Source organism: Acipenser ruthenus, chromosome 29 (genome assembly GCF_902713425.1).
Source record: "Acipenser ruthenus chromosome 29, fAciRut3.2 maternal haplotype, whole genome shotgun sequence".
Classification (NCBI taxonomy): Eukaryota; Metazoa; Chordata; class Actinopteri; order Acipenseriformes; family Acipenseridae; genus Acipenser; species Acipenser ruthenus.
In genome coordinates, this window is record NC_081217.1 from 9,183,570 (window position 1) to 9,205,249 (window position 21,680).

General features: G+C 40.3%; 1 protein-coding gene across 3 annotated transcripts; it reads left to right on the forward strand.

Annotated features, from left to right (window-relative positions):
- Nucleotides 1-19,957, forward strand: LOC117433118 (activity-dependent neuroprotector homeobox protein-like). Of its 3 annotated transcripts, XM_059003628.1 has the most exons (5): nt 1-114; nt 348-672; nt 14,476-14,592; nt 15,279-15,371; nt 15,499-19,957. In XM_059003628.1, the coding sequence occupies exons 3-5, from the start codon at nt 14,485-14,487 to the stop codon at nt 18,901-18,903; spliced, it is 3,606 nt and encodes a 1,201-aa protein (XP_058859611.1). In that variant the 5' UTR covers nt 1-114; nt 348-672; nt 14,476-14,484; the 3' UTR covers nt 18,904-19,957. The 3 variants fall into 3 exon arrangements, with proteins under 3 accessions (XP_058859611.1, XP_058859612.1, XP_058859610.1); XM_059003629.1 differs by lacking the exon at nt 348-672 and having other exon boundaries at nt 27-114; XM_059003627.1 differs by lacking the exon at nt 1-114 and having other exon boundaries at nt 225-672.
- The last annotated feature ends 1,723 nt before the right edge of the window (nt 19,958-21,680 follow it).

Here is a 21,680-nt window from a genome sequence, read left to right on the forward strand (position 1 = left end):
TCTTTACTACCCCCAACCCTCCTCCTCCAAGTATCGCGAGTGTATATTCTGGGTTTATATAGTAACCTGTCATCTTGTATGTCTTGAGTGAGATCTGTATTTCACGGTGTTTGGGTGAGTATGTGTTACTGCTGAATACAGGTAACTAACGGGACAAGGTTAGGGCATCCAAGTTGTACTCCGTTGGACAATGAAGCTCCCTTATGCTAATCAAATACATATGTCACTTCCGCTCTTTCTCAGACGCCATTTTGGCCAGTGTAGGTTTAGGCTGGGGTGTATTGTCTGGGTAAAAAAAATAATAATAACGTTTCTTTATTTTCCTTCCGAATCTATGGGTTATCTAGATGAGTTACTGTAGCACAGCAGCCCCAGCAGAGAAAGAGAGAGCGAGAAGCAGAGCCAGCGAGAGATCTCGTCTGGTGTCTGAGCGGAGGCTTTTCAGCGCTGTCTTACTGAACTCCGGCGAGCTCCCTCTTTCGGCTCGGTGTGTTTCCCTGGCACGGAAAAGCGGTTACTCGTGCTTTCGGTGAGGAGGAGGAGGAGGAGGAGGAAGAGGAGAAGGAGAGAGAGGGAAAGAAAGAAAAGAAGGAAGGAAGGAGAGAGTGAGTGAGAGGCCGCCCTTTGTCTACTGCATCTCGGTTACACTTGCCTCCACAGCGTCCTGAGCAGGTAAATTCCCCCTCCGTAACGAGTACTACGATGCAGGGTATCAGTTGCAGTCTTGTATGCGTTATTTTCATTTTTTTTTTAAATCATGCTCTGGAGTGGCGAGTCGAACCCAGACGTAAAAAAAATAAGAACCGCGTCCCGTAGCCTGGCCGCGGTGCTGGTAATCTGTGCGTCCTTTTACCACAGTGTATGCCCAGATTCCCACTGGCCCCTAGCTTGGTGAGTTTGTGTTTTGTCTTATTTTCTGGAAAAGCAAAGTTCTTTTGTTGTATGCACTGGGGCAGTGCAACGCACATCTCAGACAAGCCGGTCGGTGGGAGGGATTAGCTAGCTACAGGGTATATTGATGAAGTTTTGTTTGTTTGTTTGTTTTACTGAACTCAGTACAATTTTTGGCATATTACATTATCAAACGTGCACCCGTTTTGTTTTGACTGTCGATTTCAGTGCGTATACTGTTGTGTTTATAGTTGTACTTAATAGTTGTGTGATATTCTGTGCATTTGTATTTATCGGAAGCTTTGGGTTTATGTGCAGATGTTTTTCAATCGGCATAATCTTTGTCCTGTGTGAGTTGCACAGACCCGTACATTTGTCATAATTTAGCCATGTTCTGCTGCTGTCTGTATCTGTGATATTTGTGTCATTACTGTTAGGGCTGTCACACTTGCAAACCCAGTCCGTATTATAGTATACCTCCCATACTAGTAGTTACATCTTTATCACCTACATTCGATGCTGTGACAGTCCCACGATTGAGGTAATCCGTGAATTGTTAATTAGCCATTTTTTTACGATGATGACGTTGTTAAGAAAATGGCGGGGTTGAAGTTTATTATATAGATTCCATCCCTTGCTCTCCCGTTTTCATTTAGGAAACCCATATGCTCTTGCACAGTTTAGTGTCAGCAATGATCACAGCCTTGCCGCTGCTTTGCCGCCCCGTCAATGTGACACAGCCAACTCGCTCAATTACTCCAGTGCGCGTAATTTCTGTTTACAAAGTTTTCATGTCATCTACGAGTCAGACTAACAGTGGACTCTTCAATGAATCTAGAACTAGTGGGGTTCCAGTACTTTCTGTATACGCCGTGCTTGGCTGTGTTATAGCGTGATGCCTGCACGAACCCCAGCCCCCACCCAGAATTGACTGCAGTTTATACCATAGAATCAGGCTTTATGCTCGACTCAATAGGAGGCGCCATTTCTATAGCAAAGGGAGGGAGAGGCTGCGAAGGCAGTCTGTGGAGGCTTACATAATGGCAACGCTGTGCTGCAGCTCGCCAGCGCCCTCTAGAATTAATACTGGAGGAACCCAGACCTACAGTGCAATTTGGCACACACACACTTGCAGTGTAAGCTGCAGCTGGAAAAAATGCATGCCCAGGTTCAGCTACTATCAAGACATCCAGGTCATCATGTAGAAACCTTATGACGTGACAGACAGGTGGATATCACAGAGCGCTTTCTGAAATGCAGGGAAGTGAGACAAAAAAGTATAGCCGATCATTCTTGCACTGCTACAGTACTATTAAGCCCAGATTGCTTTTATAGTATAGGATAAAATGCCTCATGCCTATGTATTTTTGGCATCCATTAAATATCATTAGTGGTTAACCTTGACCAAATGCAAGCCACTCAAAATTTTAGCTGCAGTGATCTGAGAAAGCTCTTCCGATTGTGAAATGAAACTTGGTATGGACATTCCTGAGGGTGATTTGAAGGTATTCCACATGGTTTTTGCACGAGTTCTGGCCTTTGGGCAAGAAAGGCTTGGATTCTGGGAACCACTGGTCTGAATTTACATGGTCTTATTAGGAAAAGTTTTTAAACATGCTGTTAAAGGCATGAGGCTTTTCCACATGGAACTGTAACTGTGTTGCCAGCATACCTTGTTTTTATCATACTGGTAGTGCTCCAGCCCTTTGTAGTAAGTGTGGAGTTTAACAATACCATTCATTAGGAGGCAGTGTGGTCCAGTGGTTAAAGTCCAGGGCTTGTAACCAGAAGATCACCGGTTCAAATCCCACCTCAGCCACTGACTGACTCACTGTGTGACCCTGAGCAAGTCACTTAACCTCCTTGTGCTCCATCCTGCGGATGAGATGTTAAATCAGTGTCCTATTATAATTGACTCTGCATATAATGCACAGTTCACAGCCTACCTCTGTAAAGCGCTTTGTGGTGGTGGACCACTATGAAAGGCATTATATAAAAATATTATATATGTTATGTTAACCCATTTATTCCTCACTTGGTATCCAGAGGCTTAATTGGACATTCTCAACCCACAGCCTACAAGGATTGACTGAGTTATTGAAGCCTTGGGATTTTGATTTCGATGCGCATGGATGGGCATTTGATATTAGGCTATAAGATGTTCAATACTCTGAAGGTAGGATAGGTCATTGGCGACCAACGTTTTTAATGGACCCGCCACCTGCAGTCTGGTTTGCAGATAGGTACAGTATATTGCTTAAATACTTTGTTTAATATGCATTGGTATAATACTGTATCTGTGGCAAGTGCAGCCCTATGGGCGGGCCGCCACACTGCATCATAAAACCGACAAACCTTTTTTGCCAAGTGTTTTTTTTGGGGTTGGGCACCATTGTTGCCTGTAATGCAACAAATGCTGCCACTCCCTTTTAAAAATATGTATCAATATGTGTGCAATGATGTTGGTCTGTAAAGGGGGGAAAAAAGCCCACATCACTTTAAACTCTGGAAGTCCAGAGGTGGTCAGGACTTCACTTACTAACGCTGAGCATGGAAACTGCAGCATGCTAGTCCCCATATTACAACTGGACACAATTACAGGTGCGGTCACCTATACACAACTTAAAAAATATCTCAAATATAAACATTCTGAGTTAATTGCAGTCATCAGCTGCATAGATTAACCATTCAGCAGAACGAGGCAACAAACAAGTGTGTACAAACATTAAGTTACAGTTTAAGTGTCACTGTAGTGCCTTAGCAAGTTGTTGTATTTTAAACTAGCTTTACATGCAGCCAATTTTTAAATGAACACAAAACAACCACATAACTTAAACATGTTCACTAAAGCATCTTCAAAAAATAGATTCATGTAACACAATAAGGTGTGGAATATTTTGTTTTAGTCATTCACAACATGCTTGCATGCTAAATAAAAACTGCCTGTTTTGCTGTAAATGGTAGAAGCTGGTAATGCAAATAGTAAACTTAAAGCTGCCGTGCCTATGCAAACCTGACAAGACTCAAGCACGCTGCATAAAAGATGAGCTTGCACTTTACAATACACTCATCAAAAATGAATTGCACTACTAGTGGTTTTAAGCGGTACTGCGTCTTGCGGATCAAGATTAAGCAAGGCAACCGTTACACAGGATGTGTTTTAATGGCATATTTTATTTATTTTCTTCAGTAATAGTTTTGAATTTAAAGTTCGATATTTAGAAAACTGGCAACTAGGCTGACGAGCGCAAAATTCTCATCCACATTAAATAGGACAGATCATTTGGAATTAAATAGGACAGATCATTTGCAACAAAGCTGTGCTTTTTCCTTTCCAGCACTGCAATAGCAATAGACATGTGACGGCGTTTCAGGGCTGGATGATGTGAATTCACAAGACATGACGATGCTGTATAATTCAACTGGCCAGCAAGGGTTCCAACTTAAAAGGTTAAAGCCTGTGCTGTTTTTAGTTCCTTCTTTGGGCCAATTATAAACCTCAGCAGATGGCATGCTGTTTGTTTTTGCACGTTTGGATGCTTTTTGGGAATTATTTTTGTTTTATCACTTGCCCAAAGCACTCCCCAGCAGCACGATCAGTCTGAATATCCACACCCACCTTCAGTAAAGCGTTCAGTGCTGTGAGGGCCTGAGGGCCGTTATGACTAAGCTGTACAGAGCACAGTGGGCCGGGCTTGATGGATCACGTCTGTAGGGTTGTATCGATTCACGATTCATTGTGTGTCGATGAATCGTTAAACTTTCTTCCCATGATATATCATAATAGAGGTATGTAATGATCAACTTCCCTGATTACGCATCATACAAGTAGCCCGACAGGACCATCACAATATCATGTGAGGGATTTTACACAGAGTCCCAGGTGATTAAATGTCTGAGACCGTGTCAAGGTGTGGTAATATTAGTGAGGAGAGATGGTGTGCTACACACAACCAGCCCCCAAGTTTATACCAATTATGCAAGAAGTGTTTTTCAGCATACCTTTATAAAGTAAATTTTGTTGACACAGGGTGTGATTCGTTTCGGCATTACTGTAGTGCCACTCAACAGCGTGAATCAGTAAAATGCTGGTGCTGCCAAAAAAAAAAAAAAGGGACCAGTGAAGGAAAAATGACGATTGACGATTACTCTATCAGTATTTAAAAAAAGAAAAACACGAACAAGCGTAGATAAATATCAAATCAAAATGCTGGTAAAGTGTCTGGATATGATCTGGTACAAGTGTTTTATTATTATTTAAAAATGATATACATCGATTTGAAAGTACTAGTCTGTGATATCGTCTCACAGGAGGCCTACAGGTCAGGTGTCAGTTTGATTCAGTGGAGGTTTTTATTCAGTACTTAGCCTTTTATGATGTTGGGATTATCAGCGGATGTGCCCGTTCTGAACTGATTTGGTATATTGTAGGGTATGCCAACTTGGAAATCCTGCAAAGCAAGGAGACGGGCATACTACTGTGCTGACCTGTATATTGCATCGACAGTAAAATGGCAGGTACATTTTGAGGTGGAAAAATACTGTACCTTACATAACAGGGGTTAATATTTAATGCAGGATACATTAGTACAGTGTGCCCCTGTCACTGTTTTACTGTGAGACTTGCACCAAAAATTGAGTGAAATATTGCGGGTACAGAATCTGTACCACACTGTAGAAATCATTGCACTAATACCAGGTACTGAGTTTGAGGGGCATGGCAACTGAAGGCCTTGGCACCAAAAGTCAGGGATATATTTGGTGGACAATTCATAGATATTATAGTAAGGTTTAAGTTATGCAGAGATTTATAAACTAAATAAGGTTGTATTACTGGCAACAAGTGTAAGGCCATTTCTATTCAGTAACTATACTGTATTAAATTCTTAAACAGAATCAAGCCAGGTAAATGGGGGGCAGGTATTGGGAGTACACCTGTGGAGGTGATTTCAGAGCCAGCTTTTCTATTGCTTTTCCTCCGAATCGCATTGTCCTGGTCACTGAGATTGCATCTCCTAGAGTATCCAGGCAGGGCTCCAGGGCTGTGGGTTCCCTCAATGCCTTGCTCACGAGTGTCACAGGACATCTACTGGTTGCAGAGATGCCTGGGTGCCTTCCTCGTTAAACCTGCTCAGTTTCCTTGGTTAGTCGAAGATGAGAGCTCCACAGACATGAAAGGCTGTAAGATAAACTCCCATCTTGAGCTGGGCTCCTGCTTATTCAAGAGTACAGAATGCATGCTGAGAAGTAATCACACCAGGAGACAGTCAAGGGACTTTACACTTGTCACAGTTTTAAATGTGTTTGCAGATGTTACTGTTCATGATGTTAGTTCATTTAAATGGTACTTGAAGTTTTCAGAGGCAAAATGATTCATTTCTCCCATGTTAAAATTAAAAGGAGGTGCTTGTTAAAGAGTGGTTAATGGGCTGGCTGGCTGCCCACACCCCGAAAGGACTCTGGTCTTCCCTTGGAGGAGGTTAGGTGTTAAAATGAGTGCATTAAACCACTGATTAGAGGCATCCTTTGGCATTTTGATGACTGATAGGATTGTGCTGGGAAATGATTGTTCACAGTATACCGGGCACAGTAATGTAACATGGGAACATGACCATTTCCGTCACATACAAGGTTAGACTCAAGTGGCGTGGTACAGTATAGCATTGCAGCTTAACAAACGTATAGGAGCCACCTGACTGTAATGAAGTTTAAGTGATTATAAACAATTGATAGTGCAGCCAGCCACTAAACTGTTTAGCATGTTTTGGCCTCTTCTAGAAATTCGGTTGCTTGTCTACTATTTAACAACATTCTGGTTAATGATTTTCTTTAATAATTCTCTTTCAATACCCCTGATTTTCTGTCCTTTATGTAATTTGTACCAACATGTGCAATGACCACTGGCTCTTTTTTTTTTACAGTCATTGAATAATTTTTACACTTTTGATTCAGTATCTGTGACTTTGGCTCTAGCGAGGCAGGTAACAGCCCTGTTGAAGGGATCTTTACAGTTACATAGCGTATTATTGAATCACTTACTAACAGCACCTCACCCCTGTTTTTATCCATCACACAGTCATCAGTGCCCAATGCTTGAAATCTCTGATAGCTCCTCTGTATGTCCACTGCTCAGCCTCGGCCTCGCCTTCATGCTTTTTCTAACAGTCACCCAGTCTCCACTCACTTTCTGGCTTTCATCGAATTTCTCTCTATAAATGTGGTATAGAGGTGGTCCAGTGGTTAAAGAAAATGGCTTGATACCAGGAGGTTCCCAGTTCAAATCCCAGCTCAGCCATTGACTCTCTCTGTGTGAACCTGAGCAAGTCACTTAAGCTCCTTCTGCTCCATCCTTAGGATGAGACATAAAACCGAGGTCCTGTTGTAAGTGACTCTGCAGCAGCAGCTGCTGATGCATAGATCACTCCCTAGTCTCCAGGTCGCTTTGGATAAAAACGTCTGCTATATGACCAATTAATAATAATATTAGCACATTCATAAGGTTAAAATCTAAATAACTTGCAGCCTCTCCTTCAGAATCCAAAACGCATTCATTTGCTGAAAACTATTTAATAAACTGCTCATTTTTATTTAGTATTTCTATTTGTATTTCAGGTTCAGCAACCTCCTCCATTAAAGTGTGTATAAAATCTTCTTTAAATTAAGAAGTGTTAACCATATACCGTATTCCTTTGAATTTAAGATGCACTTTTTAAACAGTTTTTTGCTTCTCAAATAGTCTGCGTCTTCAATTCAAGTACAGTAGTGATGTGTGTATTAAAATCGCCAACAAGACGTGACTACCCGGTACACAAACAAAAACGTTACTGCCTGATCTTGAGTCATCCATGACATACAGGCAGCCATTTTCAAAGAAGCGTCATTAGCTTCTTGAATTCAAAGAGAAGCTTTTACAATTTCAGCGTTTCTAACAAACAGTACCAGCTTGGACAGATTGGAAATGCTGATCAGACACCCGTATTTTTTGACATGTCAAGCAATACCACAGTTCACAAACTGGGAGTAATCACGGCTGGAAATGAGAAGCAGCACATAACTGTAATGCTCTGTGTGATAGCAGACAGCTGTAAACTGACTCCATATGCATAATTGAGGTTGTGTCTTTGTAAATGCATATTTATTTGATGCTTTATTTTTTCCTCAAATTGATAGTGGGAAATTTGGGCTGCGTCTTAAATTTGAAGGAATACGGTACATTTCACAAGAATTGCAGACCAATGCATCCCTTCCAGATTCCATAATGTACATAATATCACAAATCAACTAAAAACTTTTGGGCCCAGGCAATTATGAACCAATAAATAAGTAAAATAGTAATTAAAAATAATTAAAACAAGGGGGCTTTCGAGTGGCGAATCCAGAAAAGGCACTCTGCGTGGAGTGCAGGATGCGCCCTGTAGCCTGGACGTCGCTGGTTCAAGTCCAGGCTATTCCATTGCCGACCGTGGACGGGAGTTCCCAGGGAGCTGCAAACAATTGAAATAAAGCAAATAGAAAACTGACTTCAGATACTGTAAGGCAGGTGTCTGCTGTACAGCGGGGATCAATGGTGTATAAAGTCCCAGTTGTTGTATTTTAAGCAGTTGAATGTGGTAGCAATCACTTTGCTCCTAAAGTGGCACCCAACAATTGGATTTGGACCTAGAAGCCCTTGGCTCCCTAAGCAAAATGTTTGTCTGGAGCCCTGTACATGTGCCATTGTGATCACAGGCATTTTGAAACCACAATGGCAAGGCATCTGACCTACACCCACAGTTTGCTGTTCATGGCTGTATTATGGATTTGTAATATTATCCTGAATCAAGGAAAGTAAAGCAGTGCTGGTTAGGACAGCACTAGTTAGCTGCTTGATTGATGCACATCTCTGAAGGGCATGTTAACCCTGGCCTATAATGATTGCACGCTAATGAACTATACATTCAAAAGATTAAAAAAAATGGGGTGGGACAAGAGTACGGGCGGATATGTAAAAAGTCAGATAAATGAATCCTGTTTTAAATACCATTATGCACAGCTGTAACAATTACTATATTCAAACAATTATATATTTTTGAGATGCTGAGTGACAGGCAGGAGATCAAGACGGAGGTTGAAGTTGATACACCCCGCAGACGAACAGGATTCATGTACATATCAACACACTGAACAGCTCACGTGACGCTACCAGCAATGGTAGCGCACGGAGAACATACAACACCGTGTACGTAAACTTTGGTAGGATCTATAGTCTCTGAACTAATCTTCTCTGTTCAAAAATAAACGAACGTTGCTGAAGAGCTTGATCATGACGGATAAGCGTTTAGGGTGACTATCTGATGGGCGGATACGCGACGGATTACTCGGGCACCGTAAAAGCCACCTACCTGGTTCACAGCTTTAAAAGTACAGATTCGGGGCTTTCCAATGACGTATTCAGTGTGTGTGTGTGGTACTCCTAGCCGGAACTACAATCACCTGAAGTTAAGCCTCTCATCATGTGAACCTGGACTGATACACATAACTTATTTGGGTTTAAGTGCGGGGTAAAAGTACACCAAATAGACAGTTTTCACGGTGAAGAATGAATGTCACAGTCGTGAAATAGGTAGGGCCTTAGAAATGTACTGTATAAGTGACTCCACATGGGTGAAACGCTTCTCTGAGCACTCCAGTATGCGACGCATTTTTGGTTGCGATGTGGTATGTAGATTGATTAGGCCTGTACATGTTTGAAAGAGATATTATACATATTAAAGTATGGAGACAAAATAAAATGATCAGCAGGAGTTGTCGCTGTCGAAAGTTCTGTTGCAGGAAAGGGTAGGCTACCTCTAATGTACTGTTTGGGAAAAATGACGATATAGTTGTATTCACTGAAGGTAATAATAAAGAAGCAAATTAATTAAATAAATAAGAGATTGAATTATTTCCATGTGAATAGGCCATAATGTTAATGCAGTTTTCAAACCTTTTTTTTTTTTGTGGGTTTTTTGTCCGTGGGTTTTTTTTTCTTAATTTTACTGGAAATTTGTCAGATTTTACACAAAACAAGGCAAATGCTAGTGATGGCAGGAATATGAAAATTTGAGAGTGCTATATTTAAATGCCAATGTATTTATTAAACAAGTTTTTTATACAATGCTCCATAAAACGAGGACTTACTGTTCCTTTAAACTGTTACTGTGAGGCAAGTGTTTTTTTGTTTTTTTTTAAGCATTTTAACTCTAATGATCGATAATCGTCGTTGGAATTTGCACGGTAATCGATGTCAACGTCAGGGTTCGATTTACAACACTAGTATCCAGTCCACTGGGGTAAGGAAGTTAATGACAAGCGTTTTTTCTGATGTTTGTTATCCATTTTTAATAAAATGGCATCTCTAAACAAAGCCACGTTTGGAAGTATTTTGAGGAACCGGACGAGAAAACCGTGTTCTCAATTATGCCAAACAAAATTGACGTACCACAAAAACACAAGTTCACTGCTTCTTCATTTGAAATGAAGACATTACTGTGTATGGAGTTACTGATGACAGTAAGAAGCAAACCTCCATAATAAACAGAACACTGTAGATGACGACTGACATTTATTTAGCCCTTACATCCCTGTGAATACGTATAACACGATTTTAAAAGGAAGGTTTTTGTTTTGTTTTGTTTTCAATATTAATTCAGAGAACGCATAAGTTTAAATAAATTATGTATAGGCTTTAATTTACCAGTACACTTTTACGCAAATCATTTGTTTTTAAAAGAGATACATTTATTTCCCGTTTGTGGCACTGATCCCCGAACAGTAGAGTTAATATATTAATTGTATATAATCAATATACGTGCATTTGATAGATTTTGTAACATTGTAAGCTGTTATCTTTTTATATTATTGGTTTTGTTTTGTTCTTTTGAATGTAGTGTAAAAAAAAAGTTGGTTCAGTATTCATTTTGTGCCCACAGGGCCAGCACAGGTACATCTCAATAGTACAGTACAGTACAAATACAAAGAGACATTTACTAAGATAAATACAAATGCTTTTAAAAAGACCAAATTCCTATTGCGTTTTTTTTTTTTTTTTTTTTTTTTTTTTTTAAGATTCCATTTTTGTTTTTGTTTTTTTGTTTTAGTATTACATGCAGGACAGCCGCTCTAAGATCGTTACCTTTATTACCTGAATGGATGACTCTACCGGTTAATCAACTAGCCCATAAATTAACCAATCAAAAATCTGAATCGAGTGTCAGCCCTAATTTCAATATATACTTTGGTGTGTACGTGGTTTTTTTTTTGTTTTGTTTTTTAAACTTTGTAGTTAAGTCTTTGCGATGTTAAAATGTTGTTTGCTTATTTAGGGTTTCTTTGCTTAGAAAATACTAACCAGAGCTGTCAATGTACATCAGAATGTAAAATAGAGTGTGTGTGTGTGGATATGGTTTAAACGCTGACACCTGCATAACATTTAAACATTCATAAAAATGTACCAAAAAGCACATCCGCACATCAGCGCGTGTGCTGCATTACCCAGTTCGACCGTGTGCGTGTGTGTGTGTGTGTTCTACACATACTACTTTTGTTAAATTACATATTTTACATTATTCTAATAAACAAAGAAAGAAAGAAACGTTTATTTTAAAACAGTGCTTTGTCTAAGATATGCTCTTCACAACCCACAATAATGCTCACACAGGCTTTCTCACCATCCTCCCCCGGAAGGTTTGCAGCCTGTGCCCCGAAGAGTTTGGTCATTCAGCTATCCTGCTTACCACCGGCCTACCCTAATAAGATATTTGTTTTGTAAAGGTTAGAAGTCTTTTCCAGTGTTGAGAACACAGAATGTGTTAATCACAGTGTTTTTTCACACTTGGCGTGTAGGAAGAGAGAATGATGTGGCTTTGCTATGATGTGTGTTTTTTCTCCCAACCCCCCCCCCCCCCCCCCCCCCCAGCTTTTGATATGACATCAAGTGCCTATTGGAACACACCTCAAGGTGAGACCCCCTGTCAGGGGGGAGTGCATTTTGAGTGTTTGATGGGGAATTTGAAGAGCCGGTGTATTGGTGGATGCACACCGATTGGAGGCATCCTTTGGCATTTTGGTGACTGATAGGATTGTGATGGGAAATGATAGTTATACAGTATGCCGGGCACAGTAATATAAATTGAGAACATGGCAATTCGCATTGCATACAAGGCTAGACTCAAGTGACGTGGTACAGTATAGCATTGTAGCTTAACAAACGTATAGGAACCATCTGAATATAATGAAGTGTAAATGATTTATCAATAATTGATAGTGCAGCCAGACAGTAATCTGTTCAGCATGTCATGAGATTTGAGAACTGTAGTGTAATTGACAAATTGTAAAGATGTAGATAACGGTATTGTCTTTTTTTTTCATTAAAACAGGATTTATAATAATGCCCAGGACACACTGCCCGATGCGGTCAACAGCGACACGATTTTTCAGTCGCAACGGGCAGTGTGTTCTGCTGTACGATGTGATTTTACAGGATCAGCCGACCGATTTTAAGTCGACTTGCAAAGTTTTAACACGCTTAATATTTTGCGATGCGATTCCCTCGCATCGGCTAGTGTGTTATACCTAGGGCTTGAAGGTTTTGATTTTAACAGATAACCGAAAAAACACCCCAAAAGCTTATTTAGAAGATTTGGTTTGAAACGATAAACATGGGTTTGGCAACATGTTTTAAATAATGTCAATCATGCGCTGCTGTCTTTCTACATAAAGTAAACGGCTTTCAGAAGGCGGGTAGTGTGCAAAGACATTGCAACTGACCAATCATCAATTTTGTACTCTACGTAATACACGTCACCTGCATCAATGTGTAAATGCGTCTACTAATGCATATTAAAGTTTTTCTTGCATACAAAGACTGCCTTATTATTTTTATTATAATTATTATTATGATTGACATTTTTGTTATAGGGTGGCACAGTGGCATAGTGGTTAGCGCTGCTGTCTCACAGCGCCAGGGTCCTAGGTTCGAATCGGTCCTAGGTTCGAATCCGGCCTAGGGTACTGTCTGTGTAGAGTTAGCATGTTCTCCCCGTGTTCGCGTGGGTTTTCTCCAGGTACTCCGGTTTCTTCCCACAGTCCAAAGACATGCTGTCCAGGTTGATTGGTCACTCTAAATTGCCCTCTGTGTGTGTGGTGCCCTGCGATGGACTTGCGTCCCGTCCATGGTGTAGTCTCGCCTTGCGCCCTGTGTATGCTGGGCTAGGCTCCGGCTCCGGCTCACCGCAACCCTGTAAAGGAGTAAGCGGTTAATGATAATGGATGGTTGGATTTTTGTTATAGCTACATAAATATGAAACCTTAATCAGTACAATCTGAGTGTGTGTGGTTATTTTTTTTTCAATTTTTTTTTATTTTTTAAACTATCGAGTGGTCTCAAAATACACTCCTCTAGTGTTTTGGTAATTAAGCTCCTGAATTCATTTTTTCAGTAGGTCTATATGCTACTTCTGCTCTGAGTCCTATTACGTGGTTATCTTTCCTAATGTATTTACTTTTTTGATGCGAGAGGAGCTGCGGCTTTCTCTGGGAGACGAGACGCTTCAGCCCCACTCCGGCAGCCGAACCTGGGGCGAGCCCATTCCCTCTTCCCCCTCGCCCGACCTGCTCTCCTTCTCACACTTGTTTTGCTTGTCTGTCGCTTTGAACTGATCTCTCGACTGCCGTTTAGCCAGTCTATTTATAGTTTAAAAACTCCTAATTAAAATGATCCACAAGTGGGAATGTTACCTTTTGTTTTTGTTTTTGTTTTTTTGTAAAAATTGTATATATATATATATATATATATATATATATATATATATATATATATATATATATATATATATATATATATATATATATATATATATATATCGTTGATTTACATGGTGCTTTGTGCATTGTTAATTCACAGAAGGTAAGTTTTTGCTTCACCATATGTGCATTATAGAGAGGGAGTTATTTTCTTTTGTATTTGTCAGATGTGCGTTGTGGCCTGCGGCACCCTCCCCCATTTATAACGCTCATATTGTGTGTCCCCCGAGATCCGCGTTCTAGTGACGGAGCACTGTATTATAATTCATAGTGAATGATTATATAGTTTTGAGTGTAATTTTAAAGCATTCTTCTTTACCAAACATATGTGCTTTTTGGCAAATTGATATTTTTGTGTTGGATAGCCTATAGGGATGACCAGTTCCTACTCTCTGACGTATTTTCCTCTACAGTGTGTTGCATGTAAAGTTACAGTATGCATGTATGTGTATTGTACTGATGTTCATTCATGTGTCTCTCGCACACATTATGTCCCTTGTAATTCATTATTAATGAGAGTTGACATATGGAAAAAATGTTCTATTGGAAAAAATATATCCTACTAATCTTCATGTACATGCAAAAAATATATTCTTGTAATCAATGACGAGAATGTTTAAACACATCTGTACAGTACTGAACTTGCCCTTGTAGACTGCCCTGGTTTGTACCTTGGGAGTGACACCCAAGCCGTGGCTGTGTTGCTTGTTTTGTGGTAGTTTTCATCATCGTGTAATCATTGTATTTCACTTTGTTTTTCAGGCAGAGAAGATGTTTCAGCTCCCTGTCAACAATGTTGGCAGTTTAAGGAAGGCCCGGAAAACCGTGAAAAAAGTTCTGAGTGATATCGGCTTGGAATACTGTAAAGATCATCTAGAGGTGAGCTGCATCAAAGCTGCTTAGAGAGTAGAATCTGGACCATAAGCCCATACCTCATCCCAACGGGATCCAGATATGTATTTGGTCCTGGTGATCGCACAGGGGAACTGCATGCAGGACTTTATTTTATAACCAAGAATTTGATATCTGCATAGCTGACATTTACTAAATGAATGTATTGTGTTTTTTTTTTTTTGCTTTTCATTGAATTGATGGCTATTAAGCTATTTTATTGATTTTAAATTCACAGCTATAATTATCTGGGCCTGGGGATTTTAATAAGCATTTAGGGCATGAGGAGAAAACGGTTTGTGAAAAGCAGAGAAGAATCCAGAACAGCAGTATAAGCAGTAGACCTGGTTTCTTCACTGTTGTGCATTGCAAAATCAGATTGTATCCCATCACAAGTATGTACATACACACCATTAAAGACATTTTGCAATTAGTCATACGTGAATCCAAATGTGTGCTATAGAAAGGTAATAAAAAGAGAAAAAAAAGAGAAAAGAGATTTATTTATCTGTTGGGATTTATTAGAAATAGTTTATTTGTTTTTGGTGCAGAGTGCAATTAAGTGGAGCCATCATTCATTAAGCACCAGACATGAAAGAGAAAACATATGGGATGTATAGCAATTAGAACTAATGCAATAACCCCAAAATTACTTTTAAAATCTTTCTTTACAGGACTTCAAAGAATATGAGCCGAATGATTTTTATGTGAAGAATACCTCATGGGAGGATGTCGGATGCTGGGATCCTTCTTTAACAAAATTCCAGGTTGGTTTTTTGTGCCTTTTTCTGTTCGGGTGGCTCAATAATATAGGAAGTGTGATTCCCCAGTCTTGGGCACTTCCTGTAAGGCATTCCACTGTACTAAATAGTGTTTTTGTTTTGTTTGTTTCAGGAGTACCGATCAAAACCATTCTGCTGCACCGGCTGCCCCTTTTCTTCCAAGTTCTTCTCTGCCTACAAGAGCCATTTCCGCAACGTCCACAGTGAAAGCTTTGAAAGCCGGATCTTGCTGAACTGCCCTTACTGCACCTATAATGGAAATAAAAAGACATTGGAAACGCACATTAAACTGTTTCACGTTCCGCAAACAAACAACCTGCTTAGAGGTCCTAATGCATTGAAAGATGGAGCTAAACTTGATGGTACCCTTAAATCTAAGCAGGCTGATAGTATAGAACAGGCTGTGTACTATTGTAAGAAATGCACATACCGAGACCCTCTGTACAATGTCGTCCGAAAGCACATTTATAGGGAGCACTTTCAGCATGTGGCCTCACCTTATGTTGTTAAGACAAGTGAAAAATCCTTGAACGGTGCTGTTTCTCACGGTGCCAGTGCACGTGAGGACGGAAACCTACATTGTAAAAGATGCTTGTTCATGCCAAAGTCTTATGAGGCTTTAGTACAGCATGTTATTGAAGACCATGAACGCATAGGCTACCAGGTAACTGCCATGATAGGGCACACCAATGTGGTAGTCCCAAGGTCAAAGCCTTTGATGTTGCTGGCTCCAAAACCCCAAGATAAGAATCTTTTAGGTATGCCTCAGAAAACTGTAATTCCAGGTAATGTTAGATCCCTTTCACAGCAAATGATGAGCCGGCTAGCTATACCAAAACCCGGACTAAATTCTGCAGGAATGATATCCACTGTTCATATAAAGCAGAACGCCTATGGAATAAAAACCATGACACAAGGTTATTCTCTTGGGCAGCAAATGAGAATCCCAATGCCGGGCAATGCACAGGTGTCTATTCCACAGCAGTCTCATACTGTAAAGCAGCAGCTTCCAGGGGGAAACGTTCGGAATTCCAGTGCAGGAATGTCAGAGTCCCGGAGTCAGACTCCATCAAGATTCAGTTTCCAGTCTGGAAATGCATCCAGTGCTAACGTAGGATCTTCATCAATGAAGTCGACGCAGTTACAGTCAAGAGCTCAATCCACAAACACTGTGGCGTCTGCCACAAAGACTGTAAATTCTACAAACGCTGGTACGTCGTATACTCAAAAGTGGAAGATCTGTACGATTTGCAACGAGCTGTTTCCAGAGAATGTTTACAGTGCGCATTTTGAAAAGGAACACAAAGCTGAGAAGGTGCCAGCAGTGGCTAACTACATAATGAAGATCCATAATTTCACAAGCAAGTGTCTTTACTGCAATCGCTACTTGCCCAGCGACACGCTACTCAATCACATGCTGATTCATGGCCTGTCGTGCCCGCATTGCCGTGCCTCTTTCAACGACGTGGAGAAGATGGTTGCACACATGCGAATGGTTCATCCCGACGAAGTCATGGGACCCCGAACAGATTCACCTCTGACCTTTGATCTGACGCTGCAACAGGGTAATCCCAAAAATATCCAGCTAATTGTGACCACTTACAACATGCGCGACGCCCCAGAGGAATCAGTTGCTTTCCACGCACAGAGTAGTAATGTATCCATTCCACCAAAAGCTACACCGAAAGTGACAGAGAGCACTGAAGCTCAGACAGTGAAAAGTGCACCTCAGACAGCAGTACCGTACAAAAAAGATGTGGGTAAAACCCTTTGTCCTTTGTGCTTCTCCATTTTGAAAGGGCCAATATCTGATGCTCTAGCTCATCACTTGAGGGAGAGACACCAGGTCATTCAGACAGTTCACCCGGTGGAAAAAAAGCTTACTTACAAATGCATCCACTGCCTGGGTGTGTATACAAGCAACATGACCGCATCCACTATAACTTTGCACCTTGTTCACTGCAGAGGTGTAGGGAAGACGCAGAACGGTCAAGAAAAAAGCAGTACACCGCCAAGAGCAAACCAGTCACAGGGAACAGGTTCTCTGAAAAGAGAACTGGAGTATTTAGACCCAGGGCTGTCAAAAAGAAGAAGAATGGATGGTGATCGTTTTCCCTCTACTTTTATAGAGAAACCCGAAGAGCCGGTAGTCCTAGCATTGGATCCCCAGGGTCACGAAGATGATTCGTACGAGGCTAGAAAGACATTTCTTACGTCGTACTTCAACAAGAAACCTTACCCCTCCAGGAGGGAAATTGAAAAGCTGGCAGCTAGTTTGTGGTTATGGAAGTCTGATATTTCAACGCATTTCAGCGTGAAGAGAAAGAAGTGCATCCGAGATTGTGAGAGGTACAAACCCTCCGCGCTCCTAGGGTTCAATATGAGGGAAGTTAATAAACTTAAACATGACCTGGATTTCAAGCCGGAATGGTTTTTTGAATGCAAGGATGATGATGAAAGCAGGACGTCTAAAACCAATACCGCAAGGTCTGCTGATTCAATCAACCGACGTCTGGAGGAGAGCACTGCTTTGAAGCAGACCTCTAAACCCTCAATAGACTCTGAAAGACCGATTTCCACGCAAACCAGCTTGGGAGAAAGTATCATGAAGATTAAGGAGGAAACCAACTCAACAAGCATTTCCAAGGAAGAGGAAGGCAACTCAAAGAAAAAAAATGCTAGCTGTGAATCTATGGACGAGGGATCAGGTAGCGGATCGGAGGAGGAACGATCTCAGGTGAAAGAACAATCAGAAATGAAAGATGGTTGCAAATTGGAGAAGACAGAAATGCAAGACATTTTAGAAGTGGAAAAGACCAAGCTGAAAGGAGAGTGTGACATGGAGGAGGGTGGAGAAACAGGAATGAAAGATGAGCCAGTCGAGGAGCAAGAACAATCAGAAATTAAGTATGGAGGTGGACTGGAGGAGGAGGAGGAGGAGGAAGACGGTTGTGAAATGGACGGAGAGGAATTGGACATTAAAGATGTTTGTGCAATAGAAGAATCAGAGATGAAGGACAGCTATGTATCCGAGGAGGATCTGCCAGTCATGGAAGATGCTTGTGGAATGGAGGAGGATGGAGCCTCCAATTCAGACAGTGGACCTGGATCTCCGAACACTTCAGACTTGGAGGACGGTGCCATGGAGGAAAGAAAGGTTGAGCCGTGGAACGAAGACACATCCCAAAGCGAGGACAGTAAACTATCAGCAGAGGAAAGAACTGCTTCCCTAAAGAATGACTTCCGAGAGGGGGAAAGCAAGAACGATTCTGAGAAGGAGGAGAAATACTGGTCCAAAGAGCCTGCATCGGTACCGGAATGGAAAATCACCTCACCGAAAAACGAAGAAAGCTTATCCAATCTTGCTCTTGAGTGGCAGAACAGCACAGCAGACAGCGAAGGAGATGAGAGACTAGACAGAATGCTGGAACAATCTAACGACAGCATGTCAGAGAACTCAATAGAACCAGTACACAGCTTATTGCCTGGTGTTGGACTGAGCAGTCAGCAAGCGTAATGTAAATAACTGTATAAAATACAGCAGCATCTAAGTAGTTGTGAAGTCCACAGGTCCACCCTACCTTGCTAAGTAGGGTACCACTTTTCACCACAAGCTAATTACAAAGGCCAATTTAGCGGCATCATATTCTAATGAATTTTGTATCCACATTGGCAGTATATATTTAAAAAAAATAAAAAATAAAAAAAAATGGTTGAGATGAAGTAACATGAAGAGAAAGACAAAGCTGGTGGTCTACAGCGACCATATAAAAAAAAAAAAGAAATATTTAGAAAGTTTAAATAATTTCGCCTTTGTTTTACTTTACCTTGTAAATCTTGTGTATTCCGCTATTTACTTTATCGAAATGTTATCATTTGCATTCAATAGTTAGGGCAATGGTTTAAGTGGCTGGTTAAAGGAGTAAATAATGGATTTTGCACAAAAAAAAAACAGTATAAACAAATATCCTTCAACTTTTTGTTTTTCATATATTCATTCAAAAAATAGTAACAATGTATATTTGTACAGTCTTTTAGAACTATACCGAGGAAGCGGATCATATTGCTACTGTGTACTCGTTATATATTTGCTATTTTTTTCTTGTGCACATGCTGTGTAATAAAATTCTGCATTTAGTTCACTTACCATATGGCTATAAAGTGCTGTAGTGAGTATCGAGGTTTTGAAAATCATAGCATTTTGCAGGCACTTAATTTAAGGAACGTGTATGCTCCCTGGCCATTTCAAAATACAGGACCTGGTTTCCTGTTCTGAGTCAGCCATTACTATTGAGTGTAAAGTTATAAGGACTGTTTTCTCAAATCGATCTAGCTCAAATCACACAGTTTTACTAAGCTTAGTATTCCATAGAGCTGTACTTTGTAGTATACCGTGTTGAATGGAGCAGCCCCATGGTGTTTCTTTTTTTAATAGTTTTACTTTGGAAGATAACACCGTTTGGTGTTAACATTATATCCTCTAATATATGACTCACTGTATGTATGTTTAATTTGTGGTCTTTATTTCCTTTTTGTATTTCATTTCTGAACAATAAAAGTGCTGTATCGTGCTATGTTGTGATCCGTTTACTTGATTTTTTTTTAAACACGGGTAATAAATGAAAAGGTAAGCATGGCTGTCCTTCTGTTTTACCAAAAGTATGCGAGAAACCGATTTGAACTTGATTTTAATGAACAGATAGTTGTAGCCGTAAGATGGGTCACCCTCTTGTAATAGTGCTACTTACCTGCCAATTCTCACAGTCCTTTCTGATGCCTCTATGTTTGTTAGTGTCATGAACACTCACCCTTGTCATAGCTCAATTTTCACCAAAATCCACTAGACTACCACAGATGTGACATTTTCTTTACTGGTTTACCATACAGAATTTCACAGACCACATATGCTATTCTAAACTTTCTTTCCTGTTATTGGCATACTGTATACTATATTTTTTGTATATATTTTTGTTGGTATGCATAACCACTGACTCACAACAAGCACTTGTTTTCCATCATATTTTACTCTGTTGTAAATGACAACATTAAAGCACAACGAATACCCATCATGCTTCTGGCTGGCCTAGTTTTTGCATTGGATCGCAATACAATATGGAAACTAGAGCAAAATAAAATGGAAACGTCAAATTGTTTTCTGAAAACAAAACACAGCCCTGTTCTACCATTAGAAACGAGGCACTGAAATCCCAGAAGCTCTTTGAGTGAGATATATTAATAGATCTGGAATTCATATCCTTTCTTAGAACCACATATGTGGATAACTTCTATAGGGGAAGGGCTTATATTCCATACTAAACCATTGGAGACCTAGAATTTCAGCAAACCTGATTTAATCGACATTAAGAACTTGCAGTATAGGCTCATTTTTCTAGCAGAATATGCACATTTTAGGGACCGATGTGCATTTTCATTGTAGGTGTTGCACTACATTGTGTACATAATCCCACAATTAAAAATACATTTGAATAAAATGAATTATTTAAATCACTTCAAACGTAACAAACATCGCTGACATACTTCTGCCTCACAAAGACTCCGACAAGAATGAAATCACATTGATCAACCCAGGCTGTATGTTAAACCCCAACTGTAATAGTAGTCTTGGTGAAGAGATTGTAAAATGCATTGCAGATGTCTATTTAAATATATCTACCAATGTATTTTCAATATCTTAACTTGATTTAGAGATAACTTTTAAGCATCTAAATGGTTTTGCAGATAGTAAATGAACCTGAGAAGGGTCTAAGTGATCATTTGGCTTGCCATAACTATAGGCAGGCAGGAAAGCACAGATTCTGCATGAAGAGTCTGTCAGTGGTTCAGAAGACACCTGAAGCCATTCCCCAATGATCTCTGTCTTTAATTGCTTTTGGCCGCATCAATTACGCATCAATTTGTAAACAGCGTCCCCTAACAAATAACATTTGAGTCAAACAGTAGATATAAAAAAAGTCGAATAGGTGGACTAGTCACTATAAAAATATGAATAAATCATGTATTTGGTAACATGTGACTGTAGTGTTTCGTAACACTGCACTGTATTACACATTGTCGTTAATGTTCTGCAGTGTAATTAATATGTTAATGGGTTGCAACCACAACTGCACTTGCATCCACCTGAAACCCACGCGCTTCACTCTTACATCATAATCACGTGATGGGTGACGTCAACTACCAGTTTCTGAGGTCGAGTGTCACTTTACTATTGGGCTAGTTAACTGGTCAGCTAGTCCCTGTTACAGAGTAACTGTTCAGTCATTTGAAGGACAGCCT